Here is a 14,801-nt window from a genome sequence, read left to right as displayed (position 1 = left end):
ATGAAACTTACAGAAAGACTTTTACTATTAAAGAACTCCACTAAATAAGAAGATAAATCACCAAGAAAAGCTGACATTAAAAAACATTTTTCAGGAGTGATATTTCTGCCAAGCAGGCTGTTGACAGTACTGGAGAGAAATAAATACCATTTACCCATCTATTTCAAATTGAAAACATAAGAAACAAAAACCACAAAAAACCAAACCAAACTTGCTATGAAAGCCTAAGTGCAAAACTAGGTATGCTTTATGCTAATAATGTAAAGCAGATATCAATAAAATGAAAAACAACAGTGCTTGTTTTTTCTAGGTGTATACACAAACAAGGCATTATTTGAACTGCATTGGTGATCAAAATAAATCAATTTATACAAGGCACAAACAACCACATCACTTAAAACAGCACTTTTATGCTGTGATTGCTTGGTAACTTTGTTGTAGGAGAAAACACACACTACGCCGATCCATTTTCACCTTTAAATCATAATATACAGAAATTAGTGTAATGTACTTTTTGAAGTAAGGTGAGTAATCCAGATGAGCACATTTGTCAAATCATGGCTCAAATCAAGCTGTCTGGATGAGAAGCTGGGTCAGGAAGTGCAGCATCAGCTCAGAAGCTTGGCTGAGCCTCAACAGAGGCAATGAGATTTCTCCCATCTGCTTCCAAGAACTATGTCTAAAGCCTTAAGGGCTGCAGCTCATTTTTGCAAGGGAGCAGTGCAAAAACCTCCCTCAGAATCACGATATGTTGTCTTGCTTTGCCTCTCTTTGCTGACCTACATTCTTCGGAACACCACAGGAGGCAGCTGGGCCAGCCTTTGGAAATACCCCAGTGTTGGTTAACTAAGGACATATAATTCACCCTGGGGCTGGGCAGCTGGTCTCCTGAATGACAACAGGGCACAGTTAAAACTGGGAAAATGGCCTCTTGTACCATTGTCATAGAGTCTGCAGTAAGCTGGACTACTATAGGCAAAATCTTTGAAGTCCTGCAGTCTGCTGCTTGTGGGCATTCTGGCATAATCAGCAACTGGGGCAGGAGGGGTAGGGAGGCAGAAATTACAGACCCTCAGCAGAAATACAGCAGATTTTAGAGGAACGTGGTTATGGAAAGCAACTGTTAGCTCACTGATTTTAAGGCTTCTAAGCAAATGACCATCACAAAGGAAAAAAAGTAACACGTGGTAATGTTTCCATGATTTAACCTGAATTTTATGTTCCTTCTGTATTTATAGCTCATACCTGAATGAGGAGGAAGGAACATCAATTCACATTTTTTAATATGAATCCACATTAATGATGCTATCAGTATCAGTATTTACAAGGCTACGCAGTTTAAAAAAGCTTTTGCTTTTTTGCTTGTTAAATACAAGCTTGTACATTTTTATTGCCCTGCCTCCCAGCACGTGATCTCCACACACAAAATGAAAATATATTTCTAGTGGAGGTGATTGCTTTGGTTTGTTCATTTTTTTGTGACTCCATTCATTTGAGGACTCATATGGCCAACAGCCTATACATTCAGTTTATCTTGCCAGCAATATGTGCTGTATGCAACGCCTGCATGAGCAGCTCAAGAAATTGTCATGGTTTGTTGAAAGGAAAAAAGAAACAAAAAAATCCCTCAAGTTTTCCTTTACTATCACTCTTCAGAGGAGAGGCGGTAATACGGCCCAACCTGCGTGCTGTACCACGCTCTTATAACACAGCTCTTATAACACACAGCTCTTATAATGCCCCTGCAACTCCAAGCACAACTACAGCATGTACATGACCGGGAGGAGGAGGAGAGGGAGGTGTAAGGAACACCATTGTATCATTTACCACCACCCTTGGAGACTCTTCTCTCACAGAAAAACCTCTTAGGTCTCCCTTGTGGGAATAGGCAGGGAGATCAATGTACTGAGTTTAGAAATCACACCAGTTAAAATCTCCTTCTAAAGACTTTCTAGACTTGTTATCAAAAGAAAACCCCCACACAAACGACACACTTCTCCACAAATTTCAGAAGCACAAAAGATTAAAAAGTTCATTATTGAAAAAAAGGCAAAGAAGGGTACCTGCATCTAGAAGAGCTTTCAGACAGCACCAACAGCAGAGCTGAGGCCCCTCACCAACACACCCATCCCTCCTATGGGCAGGGGAAGCCCCTCACACCCTTCCTGTGGATGCTCTCAGGTGCAGCTGATCTGGCTCTGCCCCTTAAGGACTCTTCCTTTCATCAAAGGGATAAGCTGCATGATCTTAGGGAACCTGCTTTGTCCATGATCTCTATCGATTTACTTCAAAACGTTCATACTTTATTGGAATGTTTTCCAACCACAGCCACCAATTTTTGCTGCAGCTTTATTTTTTATAAAAAACTAAAGAAGTGCATTTGAATAATGCCCAGGAGGCCACAACATTCAGCACGATTCTGCCTCCACTGGGATGTAGCAAAAAGTTGGGAGCACGTGAAAGTGAAGGTTTGTGATAGAAAGAAACTCTGCAAACTTCAATATCCTGCACGTTGCAGGCTGCTTACAGGTCAACAGCAAAAAACGCATCAGAAGAACCAAGACCATCAAATAAATGACTGGCAGGAGCTACAGTGCAAACCAAGGGTCTTACAGTTTCCTTTTCTGATCACTAAACCACATGCTTAGCTCTGGATCTAGCAAAAGTTTGATATAGCATATCGAATGCCCTTACTGCATTTTGGGGATAGGAAGGAGGAACACACATTTCTATATCTTCCAAAAATAGTAGTCTGGATGGAAAGGTGCGGTGCTACTTGTGAGGATGTGCCACCTGCAAGGGGAGATGAACTTTTCCTGATGCTCTGTAGACATACAATGGCAGAGCTTTAGATGTTAATCCAGAGCTAAAAGGACCTGGCTGAAGAAATTAAGGAATCAACATGGGAAGAGCTTTTATTTGTATGAAAGACACATCTTTTTTTGGCCCAGTCCTTGGAAGAAGTTGTGACAAACCTTGTATTTGTAGGACTGCTCCCAAAGCTGAGTAGCTTAGATCTAGCAGAATTACCTGGTCAAAGTGCCCTATTCCACTGGAGACAAGAACACCTATAGCTGGTGGAGTCTGCTGCACCCTGAAACTGAAAGACTGGTTTACCAAAGTTCACGTTATTTGTGACGAGCATCTCTGAGATATGATTGACCAGATACCACAAATTTCATTGGCCCATGCGAGCCCAGCCCAGGCTACACCTGCAGCCGGGCCCCAGGCACAGCCCAGGCGCACAGCCGGGGACCAGCCAGGCAGCGTCTGGCCCTGGCCCCGTGTGTGGCACAGAACCGCGTGGCAGCTCCCACCCCTGCGCAGGGCACAGCTCCCATCCTGCCCTGCCGCGCTCGCCTCCCCCGCAGCACAGAGCTTGCCCTGCATGAACAACGCGGATTTCCTGTTGATGTAAATGACAGGAAAATGGGGAAAAAAAACCCTCTGGATTTTTAATGCAAAGCTGCTGCCATTACTATATGAAAGAATGATAGATCTTTAATTGCTGAGGTTGTATAGCATAATTTTAATTATTTTCAAATAAATACAATACTTGGATTTACATTTTGTTCATTTAAGAATTTGTGAAATTTTTACATAATAATCAAAGTTTTTTTTTCAAGGTACATAAGAACGCTATATAAAAATACTTCTTTAAATGAAAGATTTAAAAATACATTATTAGATCCTTGAAATGCCATAGTCCTATTATATTTCATAATGCAAAAGGTTAGTATTATTTCCAATTGCATACATTCATTTTTGTTCTTTTTTTTTCCCTTGGAAGTATTTCATCTTACCTTTAGAGCCAATGGACTGGCATAAAAGCAATATAGAATGGAAGTCAACTCTGGTATCATTATACTCACATGTAAAGAGTTTACCATTGAAAAGTGATTTACAATTTATATCTAATAAAAGTAAAACCAAACTGCATATAACATGTTTGACATTTTAAGTAAAGTCTAGACATCACTTTTGTTTTCCTCTTTCCCCAGAACACATTTTCAAAATCATACAATGATTCTGAGTGCACTGACTTTTGGTTGTTCTATCTGCTACCTCTCTTGCCCCAGTTTTGTGAAGACTTGCTAAATGTGGTTCCCACTGATTAGAAAATAAAGTTGCCCAAGTAGAAAGGCAACTGTTGGACACACACTCAGAAGTGGGCCAGAATTTCTCTTCCATTTCTTGCCATCCCATTATGTTACCTTATTAGTTGGTCTCTGCCTCTAGTGATAAAAATGGTATTTAGGTCAATGTGTTCTTTGCTAATTGCATTAGCCATGTGCCTCAGACTTAGGCTGCCTCTTCTGCCAGCATCTGATCTTTAAATATATTTCACTCTTAACAGTGTACTTAATCTGTCAGGTGAGATGGATAGAGTCTGTTTTAGGCAGACTAAGATGATCAGTGGAATACTAATTCCAAAATTTGCATGGGTGGAGAGACCCCTTTTTTACAAAGAAACACAGCAGCTTTATGTGCTACTTTTCATACTGAGTTCCCAAAAGCAGAGGGAACAACTACATTTTTATTCTGCATATGAGGTCTGCCTATACTCAGAATACTTTTTTTTTTATTATGGCAACGTCTTTTGGAACTTCACTTTATAAATAGGATTATCTTGCCTTCGGAGAGAGAAAAAAAAGAAAAAGTAAAACAATATTGGCTTTTATCTTTCAAGGGTGTTTTGTTTTGTTTTGTTCAAATTGCATTTTTTTAGCGTAATTTTTCCTCACGTGATAACAAAGATCAGAACAGAAGTGTGTTCAAACCCACAGCCGCACATATGTATGTATCTCCCAAAGCAGATTCAGCAAATGGAGCGCTTCTGGCTTCGAAATGGAAAATCACTATGCCAGTAGTATGGCAAAATCCAGCAGAAGGAGCTGCCTTGCTTTAATTAGGGGCATCAGAACCAGAAGGCCTTTGAGAGGTCTATATTCAGATGTGAAGAAAAATGCCTTCTCCCTGTTTATTTATTGAATGCCATTGGATTCTACATGCTAGCCGAAATCAAAGCAGCCAGCTGATAATGAAATACTGAATACCAACACCGGCAGAGACTATGAAGTTTCCCTTAGCTAAGTTAAGTTTTGAGTTTAATGGTTCCTGAGGACATTCCCTACATTTTGAGCAGGAAATAAATATCCTGAAACTATTCACTAACAGTTCAGCTTTGAAGGACAATATTTGTTCTGAATGCGTCAAGGTTAGAGCTCTGTAAAATACTTGTCAGAGGACCTCGGCCCCTGCCTTGGTGCAGCGCCCATCACCGCTCAGTCCAGGCAGCTGTGGGGTACCGTTCCAGCAGCGCGCTCCTCAGCTGGGCTGCGTGGATCTTGTCTCTGGTCTCCACAGTGCAGGTGACCTGGGAAAAGAATTATGAACATTCCTGATGGCATGGCAGCAATCTCAGACAGAGCCATTTCCAACTCAATCCTAAAATACGCTCATAAAAGCAAAACGATCAGTTCAATGTAAAAACTCTGGGCTGCATGCTCCCTATCTATGCAGGGAAAACTGACATTGCAGACATCTGGGGCTCCTCCAGCCCTTCTGCTTGCTCTCAAATCCTCCCAACAGCCCTACTTTATTGCCTTCAAAGTTTAAAGAAGATAGGCTGATCCCTGCTGGCTCCTGGGCAAGATACTTGTCTGCTGCCAGCCTCTCTGAAGTCATCCATTAGCAGCTGCTCTTTTCCATTCCCTCAGGTGTGTACGTGGCACTGATGCACTTCACCCATCTCTGACTCTTACCTTACCACATTTCCATATTTCCGGGCAGTGTTTGTTTCAGTGCCTCTGTTCATCAAGCTTTTTATATTCTCCTCCTTCCCTCCCTCTCACAGAATTATCCTCCAGTTCTTCATCATTTCTGCAGTGCTCTGGCTGGTTTCATCTACTCACATACCTTCTTGTTTTATTCTCACTTTTTTGTTTGCTCATTGCATCACTTCCAGTTTTCTGTTATGGTTGTTCTGCTGCTAAATTAAACTAAACCCAGGCAAACCTAATCTTGATACTTTTCTTTTTATTCTTCACTTGCCTCCAGAAGTATATTGGCAATTGTGCCATGCAGCCATTGAAGACAATAACTTAAATGTCTTTTTTTTTTTTTTTTTTAACTTCTTTAATCCCTTTCCTACATACATGTCTACTGCACCATTTTAAAATCTGGACACTACCAAAGGTGAGGCACCAACGTGAAGGTGCAGAAGGAAAGTTACACTTCACAATTTTAGACGAGTAATTTCTGTCACCACTGACCCAGCTGGAATTATCACTGATGCTCAAAGTGCCACATGGAAAAAAGACCTCACAGAAACACGGAAATCTAGTGAGGAAAGGATCCAAGATGAGTCATGGTGCAACAACAGAGAGTTTATTATAGCAGGCAAATCTACAGAGAACAGAGAAAAACCTGGCCATGGTAACCTTAAGGTGGACTACTAGAGATGTTTGCCCAGTGTAATGTTCCTGTCAGAGCTACATCCTTTACAGAAAGCAACAGACAAAAAAAAATTATCTCTACTCATATATGTTTCTGAGAACATTTCTAAATAAGAACTTTGTGAATTCATGTTTCTGGGCATGAGCTTAAAACAACAATAAAGCTTGAGCAAAACTGCTGAATGAGAGGATAAGAGACTAACTCTGGGTTATTCTAAACAGCCATGAGCTCACTTAATTAGAGAACTGGTTATAGCTTCTTAAATATCCATCTCAAAATAATCCACACTTCTGATCTGTTTCAGTAATTCTTCACCTCTTATCCTGAATATAGTTCTGTTCTTGTTTGGTTCTTTGGAACACAAATTAGATGATAATTTCTTTCTCCTCTGAAAAAGTGGGATTTAGTCTCAAGAGAAGGACAGTCACAGAAGACAATTCATAATGAGGGAAGAGGAGAGAACACACAGATTGGGGAAAGCATCTGAACGATATCTAGGTATCCAAGTACCAAATACTCGTTATCCATTCCCTGGTTAATATAAAATCCCTAAAGCTTTGCAGCCATATCCTCAAGAGCACACACTCATCTCTCATGGAGTCTGTAGTTAAAAAAAAAAGAACAAACCAGCCTTTTTCCCCTTTCAAAGCAATCACGTCTGTTTTGTCCTGAGCAAATGAGTTGCTGGACTTGGAACCAGTCTGGACTTGCCAGGCTCAGCTTTGAATGCCTGGCAGCTGCTCTGCCCTGGGAGCAAGCACGGGAAAGCATTTTGGTTTGTGGAGCTAAGTATACTCCTCTGATCTTTTCTTTCTTCTGATGATTGAAGCCATACAGACTTGGATAGATTGTAGCCAGAGAGCTTGTAAATAGTTTGGGGAAAACACTATCTTTTTGTTCTGTGCATGCACAGCATTTAACACATGATATGGCCATTAATATGCTGTAGTGTATTATAAAAGTAATAACAGCACTAGCAGCAATAATAAACAACTCCAGAAGTTTACCTGATTTTCTACGCTTATCAAATAGAGAACGTTTGCTCACAGCAGGATCAAACAGAGAATCAGCCTGCTCTTCAGAGCAGCTACAGATCTAAATAGCAAGGAAGGCAAGAATTTGCTTTCTTGCTCAGATTAAGCCAATTTACATTGCAGTTTTACCTTCAAAAAACTCCTCTCTCTTATTTGCTTCACCTGGGAAGTGTGATGTACATGGATGTCCAACAGGACAACACTCATATTCATGGGGAGGTACATGAGGATTATATTTATCTAGGAGAAAGAGTCACCTCAGTACTACTAGCTGCAGGAGGCTGCATACTTACTGATGAACTAATAGTAAGTGCTCCAAATTGTTTTATTTAAGAATAAATGACAAAACTTATTGCCTGATGTTTCTTTTACTCTGGACAAGATAACCCATGACAACTAGAAAAAACTTTAAATTTGTTCCAAACCCATAAGCCCTTAGTACCAAACATAGGCTTTTTGATCCAGCAGAGCTCTCATTGACTGCAGAACCATGTTTGCACAATAAACCATTCTGTGTATCAAAAAAACCTACAAACAACAACAAAAAAGAGTACATTTTATGTATTTCTCTCCTGCATATTATATCCTTGCTAGATTAAAAAATAATGACAATTTTAAAATTATCTGGTCCTGTAAGGCTGTTAAAACAACCAGCCTGGTGGACCTTTTACTGCATTTAGAGTTCTGCTCTCTGTGGTGGGTAATCTAAACATTGGTTCCAGCCTAAGGGTTTTGTTAGTCTCTTGGGATTGTTTTTTAATAGCAGACCTACAAGTAATGGAAGACAGAACAGTCTTCACTGAGTATTGGTGTCTTGAGAGCTTTAATAACTAGAAATAACTGAGGAAAGAAGGCAAAAGCTGAAAAAAAAAAGATAAAGGGATCACAAGTTATTACTCTGTGTAACCCAAAAATCCAGATGCATAAATTAAAATATTCATAGGAATTAATTCCATTTCAAAGAGAGAAAAGTTTATAGCTTCACAAAAGGAGGAAATTTGCAAAGTTCTGTGCTGAATAATGTGGGCAAGTGGGTGGGTATCTCTGCTCCCTTTTAACTGCGTCTCACATGTGAGCACTTAGTCTTTCAGATCATTTTTTTCCTAGATATTAAAAATTAATTTGGTGCGCCTCTCAATTCTCTGATGCCCGATATCCGCAGGTTGTGTGTGCAAATAAAGATATTGAGTGGACAAGCTGAACCAATGCTGGAGAGCAGAGGAAATCTGAGTAGCATTGCTCAAAAGATTTTAGTATTTTATGATTTTCCATGCTCCATGTAAAGATAGATGTAACCAGCTAGTGCAACTCCTTATGTCCCTGACTCATCCATTGAATCTTTGTGTCGCACTTCTTTAATCCTAGAAACCATATTCATCTTCTTCTAAGCTGTTGGTCTTGGAGGACTCACATAAATTAATATTCATGATACACCACTCTCTGCAACAGTATCGGTTCGTTTGCATAAAAAAAATCACTGGAGTTAGAAATGAAAACTTTATTCCTGTACCTGGTTTCACTTCTGTAAATAAAGCAAGTCTTTTCATTTCTATTAAGAGAAGTCATCAACTGGGCAATTTTCTGAGTGGTTCAGTAAACACCCAGCGTAGGTTACTGTACATTACAGATTGTTTGGCAACAGCACTTCAGTTTATGGTTTGGGCATCAGCTGTCAGATAGTCCCCAAGGTCAGTGCAATGCAATATTGAGAAAGAACACAACACCTGCCAGCGCTGTATCTTGGTTGTGCAACCTAAGCCCTTATCTTTTGGCATACTCTCGCATTCAGGTCAGTGACCATGAGCACGAACAAGTTACCGTTGTGTTACCTAAGTCAGATAATAACCCAACAGGTCTACTCTTAGCTTCCCTGGAGTTAAGTTCTTACTTCTACAACTGGGGCAGGCTGTTCTGTACTAGGTCAGTCTGCTGTGGAATGCCATTAAAGAAAATGACCAAATGATTTTGGAGAGCCTCAGAAGAAGTGTATTGTCAAACTTCCCACTCCAAACTTCTCCATTTTGCAGATGGGGAACTGGAGCATGGAAATAGTGCCCAGGTCATGCAGGACATGCTTTAGGAATGACAGTATCCTTCTTGTACCTGTAAGTCTGCGTGCTCCTCTATATTCTCTTTATAGGACAATAATATGGAATATGTTGGCAACTGGGGACTCTAATCCAAAATACTTTCCTCCAAGCCTTTTACAAAATGCAAATTAGCCCAAAGGCATTTATTCAAATTGACAGAGCAGACTAAAATAATTTAATTAGTTCTGGCCTGAGGTGAAAAAACTGTATAGAAAAACAGGTATCACACCACAGAGAGTGAGCCATGAAACCCAGCACCACTGGGACAATGTGTAATGTTGTTGTAAAGAAAAAGCAACATTTGATTTATGAATTATTATTTTGTTGCAGAGTCAGAGGCAGAAGTAATGTGATGGATGTTCTTTCTACAACTAGTCTCTTCCAAGTTATTTAAAACCACCACAGCAGAGTTAAGCTCCCAAAAGGTTTGAAAGGAACTGGCCAGATGGCTCCATAACTTCAAACAGGACTGAGGCCAGAGGGAAAACTGTCACCGCAGCTGCTTCTCTGCAAAGCTGCTGGAGCACCTCAAGACCTTGCAGGCCTTTGCTGCTCGGTTCCAGGACCCTCCTGTACCTGCCAGTCTGCTTATGCTGCACTTTCAGTGATGAGGAGAAGAGTTTTCTAGAAACTTGATATATTTTTTTTCAGCTGCATTGCCTAAGTCCAAAAACACAACAAGCATGAAGCAGGGAAGCTGCTGTTATAGAGCAGAACCTTGCATGACTTCATAGCAAAGATTGCTCTTACCTTGTTAAGTTGCTTATTGGTTTTGCTCATTGACTTCTCTCCGAGTCAATAACAATATGAAATTAAAGGGATGTAAATGGTTGTAAAGAGGTTTACAGATGGAAACAATTTACATGATAAATTGTCTCACAGTGAATCTGAGGAATATTACTGAGTAAGAAAGGGAAAGTTCACAGAAGCAAGTTGTAGCATCCTCCCATGACCTGTGTAATCCTTTAGGTCACTATATCCAGTTAGCTGGTGACACTAGATAATTTTTTCCTTAGTTCTGATATTTTTTTTTTCTGTCTGGATATTCCTGGTCATCTAACCTGCTTCAACAGCTGTAAAATGTGAAGCCTACCAGACTTGTTATTTGTATGATTTGTTAAGAGTTACCTATTTCAATACTGGGGCTTTGGAAGCCATTTCCTAACTGCTCAGGTAAGAGTGAATTAGGGTGTAATCGTCTGCAAGACAGGAATCCAGTATGAGCCACCAGGAAAGAGAATCTAAACTGAAGGTAGGAGCAGGCAGTATCCAAAATAAACTCCTGTATTCTCCCAAAGAATGTAACCAGCCAATCCCGCTGCACCGGGCACTTCATTAAGAATCAGATTAATCTGATGTAGCCTTTTTTTTTAATTAAAAACATCTCTTATTTTTGCCAGTAACATGTTCCAAAAGTTATTTTTCCAAAAGTGTAGTTTGAACATAAAGCTTCATTTTACTAAGTCCTTACTACTCCATGCAATCAGACTATCAGCAAGGATCTTCCCATAGAGCATTCCAAGTGTGTACCAGATGAATAAACACTAACCCAGCAAGACATTTCACTAGAGGGGAAAAAAATTAGTCTATCTTCCTGATAAGCAGTGACTAGAAGCCAAGTTTTTCACTTTTGGAAATGAAAGGGTAAATCTAAAAGGATGATTAAATGCAGAGATGACAATCTTGACAGGACTGATTTAGTGTTTCAAATGAGCCACTACAGTTACTGCTCTGTTATGTCAAACACGTCATCTATATCCACAGTCAAAAGTACGTATTGAAGTTAGGTTGGAGTGGGTATAGCTGTAATGCCTTTCTTATTGTTACCACCAGTTCAACACATGATATTTTTGATTCTTGATCCAGATTTAAATGCATGCTTAATGTAATGTGCTGTGATTTACACTGATTAAATTGATACAAAGTTCTTTGCAGGGCTGCTTTAGTAGCAAATGTTCAAAATTCTTTGCTGACACAGGGCTTTGGCTCTTACAATCAAAAAAAGAAAAAGCAAAACCTCCCCCACATGTATTAGCTTTACTATGAAAATATGTACATTTTTCTATATCTGTTTAGAGAAAATTCATTTTGATGCTTAAAGATAAAATCAATATTCTACCCTTTTTGACCACCCTCTGTTTTAGTTTTCAGAGAAAAGCTTCATGATTCAGTAGGTGTCTCCAGATAGAGCTGCCTCCAAAGTCCCCAAGCTCTATAAATCTGGATCATTACTTGATACTTCACATCTAATTATCTGATAGCCTCTCCCAGACTAATTAAAAGCCATCACGCAAATCAAACATCCAATTAAATTATTCAGGGATGCAAATTCGTACCTTCAACCCTCTCGTAGTGTAATACTGTCACTCTTAAAGTGGACAGTTTGTGAAAATACCCTGTGTTTAAAGGGCAGACAATTGTTCATGGCACTTTATCGTTCAGGGACTCTATTTACTACAGATTCTAATAAAATTGCCTCATTGTGAGAGGCTGCAAGAGCACTGGAAACTTGTTCTAACATTCTCAATCAAAAACCAAGAGAACTGATTTTTTTTTTAAAATATATAATACTTATTTCATAAAAATCAAATTGAAAACTTTAGAGTTACAGGGTTTGTAAAATCAAGCATTAATAAAAAGATTTCTCATAGCTAAATTAGTCACTGAATCAGAGGGATTTGTCTACCCCATGCAGTGTCACATTATTTTCAAGCTACCCAAACCAGTAAACTGGCCTATAGTTACAGCACACTGTGGAATAAAGTAGTTTTAGTCGTAGACACTTGAGAAAACCAATAATATCATGTTCTGAAAGACATTTTTGAACTTCATTGTGGTCCTTTGCTATAGTCATCTTTAATCTAACCTGTTCTTTATATCCGCAAGTGAAAATACTGAGCAGGTTTTTACATCCAGGTGGGAAATTAGATTTAAATGGCAAAATGGAAGAACGTGGTTACTCAATGACATTACTGAATTCCAGTCATGAGCCTGTTTAGCAAAGAACCCTAATTTAACTTCCACCTGTGATTTCACAAGCTAAGTCGGGTTGACTCGGACAGCAGTAGCATGAATCAGTGGAACCACACCTTTGCCAAACCAGTTGAAATAAGAGAGATGCCATGAGGCAAATGATCATTTTAAGAGATGCCACTAACTGATAACACCTCCTCACTGTTACTGTGTCAAATACTCAACAAATGAATGATGATTTTGCTCTGTGCTCTGTGTGGATGAGGTACAAAACTGAGGCCCTAGTTAAACACGAGGATTCCTTAAGAGTAAGGGTGTTCTCCACATTGCTTTAATACAAATTGATCTCAGATAATTACAGCCAGCCTACACAGCTGGCTCTTCAAGTTCTGGATGGATGCTGCAGCTTGCTCACCACCCCCAGCACACCACCACACATGTAAAGAAGGGTTGCAATAGCTGGAGTATTTCACCCACAGTGTGACAATAGCAGGTAAAACAGGTCCTGGATAATTTGTATGCCTGACAAGTGTTTGGTAAGGCAAGATGCTGTTTAACACAGAAGAAATTATCTGTCATGCTGCTCCCCAAATCACTGTGCACGTTCTTTTGGACTTCCTCAACACAGTCATACAGAGATACAGGGAAACAGAATGAACTGGGGAGGCCTGGAGAGGAGTGGTTGGAAAGCTGCTCAGCATAAAAGGACCTGGGGGTGTTGATCAACGGCTGGCTGAACATGAACCAGTAGTGTGCCTGGGTGGCCAAAAAAGCCAATAGCATCCTGGCATGCACCAAGAATGTAGTGTGGCCAGCAGGAACAGAGAAGATACCGCCTCCCTGTACTTGGCACTGGTGAGGCTCCACCTCGAATCCTGTGTTCAGTTTTGGGCCCCTCATTATAAGAAAGACATTGAGGTGCTAGAGAGAGTGAAGAGGAGGCAACAAAGCTGGTGAGGGTTCTGGAGCCCAAGTCTGATGAGGAGAGGCTGAGAGAACTGTGGCTGTCCAGCCTGGAGAAAAGGAGGCTGAGGGGAGACCTTATCACTGTCTTATCATGGTTGTAGCATGGAGGGTGTTGGTCTCTTCTCCCAAGTAGCAAGTGATAGGATGAGAGAAAATGGCCTCCAGTTGCACCAAGGAAGGTTCAGATTGGATATTAGAAAAAAAAAAATCATCACAGAAAGGGTTGTCAGGCATTGGAACAGGCCACGCAGGGAAGTGGTTGATTCACCATCCCTGGAAGTATTTAAAAGATGTGTATAGATATGGTGCTTAGGGACGTGGTTTAGTGGTGGACTTGGCAGTGCTAGCTTAACAGTTGGACTCCACGATCTTTTCCAACCCATACAGTTTTGTGATTTAGAAGAGAAAATGGAACTGCATTTCATCTTACCGTAACCATGAAGAGCCCAGATGTCACAAATGTGCGTTCTTGTTTGATATCCAAAACTCTAGATCAAATAAGGGATAAATTAGAGATCACCAACAATCCTTTGTCATTGTAAAATAGTTTCTATGTGTGAACAGTAGCTATCTATGTTGCTTTCTGTATTAGACACTTATTCTATGCTGCAAAGGTACTTTCACATTGGAACAAAAAGGAAGTAAATGAAAGTTTTTCTGAAATATAACAAAAAAGAAACCAACAAACAACCCTTTGATTAATTGCTTACTTACAGACTTGCCTCCAGAGAACATTTGGAAACATGTCCAATTCTCTAATAATCTTTGTGCTATTCTGTGATTATATTACCCTACTATTAGTCTGACTTACCTTGCTTCTTCCCGAGCCAAAATCTCCAGTAGCTTTGAAATGTCTCCTGGGCAGTCAGGAAGCACAAGGGAAAATCTGCACACTCTGTTATCGAGGGTCAGGGCACGAGCTATGCACTGTTGTAGCAAATGTAACTCTATGTTTCCACTGCATATAACAATTGCCACTCTGAAAATAAGGAGAGAAAAACAGGGGTTTTGATTAGCACTTGTCTGCACAAAGGAACCTTAAATCACAGACACTGTATTCAATATCAGCTTAATATCTGCTAGGATCACACTTCAATAAATATATGTTGCATGTCAGAGGGGCTCCTGGCTCTTGTTATCAATTGTGGGTAGGCAGTGGGAGCCTCGATGCCAGCTGCATTAGTTGGTCTTGAAACTTAGTTTTTATTTTGCATTTCCTGGACTTTTTAGTTTTGCTAGGGATAAATAGCTGGAGAATTCTAGGTCTGTTTCAAATTGT

At 40.0% G+C, this 14,801-nt stretch overlaps 1 protein-coding gene across 3 annotated transcripts in view; it reads right to left on the bottom strand.

Moving 5' to 3' along the window:
* Nucleotides 1–3,509: 3,509 nt before the first annotated feature.
* LOC309439564 (L-threonine ammonia-lyase-like) overlaps nt 3,510–14,801 on the bottom strand; it is a 31,711-nt gene continuing 20,419 nt past the window's right edge. For all 3 annotated transcript variants that reach the window (XM_082052279.1, XM_082052280.1, XM_082052278.1), the window contains 3 exons: nt 14,334–14,501; nt 13,953–14,010; nt 3,510–5,377 (listed from right to left, as the gene is read on the bottom strand). In XM_082052279.1, coding sequence (XP_081908405.1) covers nt 5,279–5,377; nt 13,953–14,010; nt 14,334–14,501 — 325 coding nt within the window. In that variant the 3' untranslated portion in view covers nt 3,510–5,278. The remainder of the gene's footprint in view (nt 5,378–13,952; nt 14,011–14,333; nt 14,502–14,801) is intronic.

The sequence above is a fragment of the Streptopelia decaocto genome (genome assembly GCF_964273445.1).
Source record: "Streptopelia decaocto genome assembly, chromosome: 5".
Taxonomy (NCBI): domain Eukaryota; kingdom Metazoa; phylum Chordata; class Aves; order Columbiformes; family Columbidae; genus Streptopelia; species Streptopelia decaocto.
The sequence above is the reverse complement of the archived record's forward strand: the minus strand, read 5'-3'. Positions and strand labels throughout refer to the sequence as shown.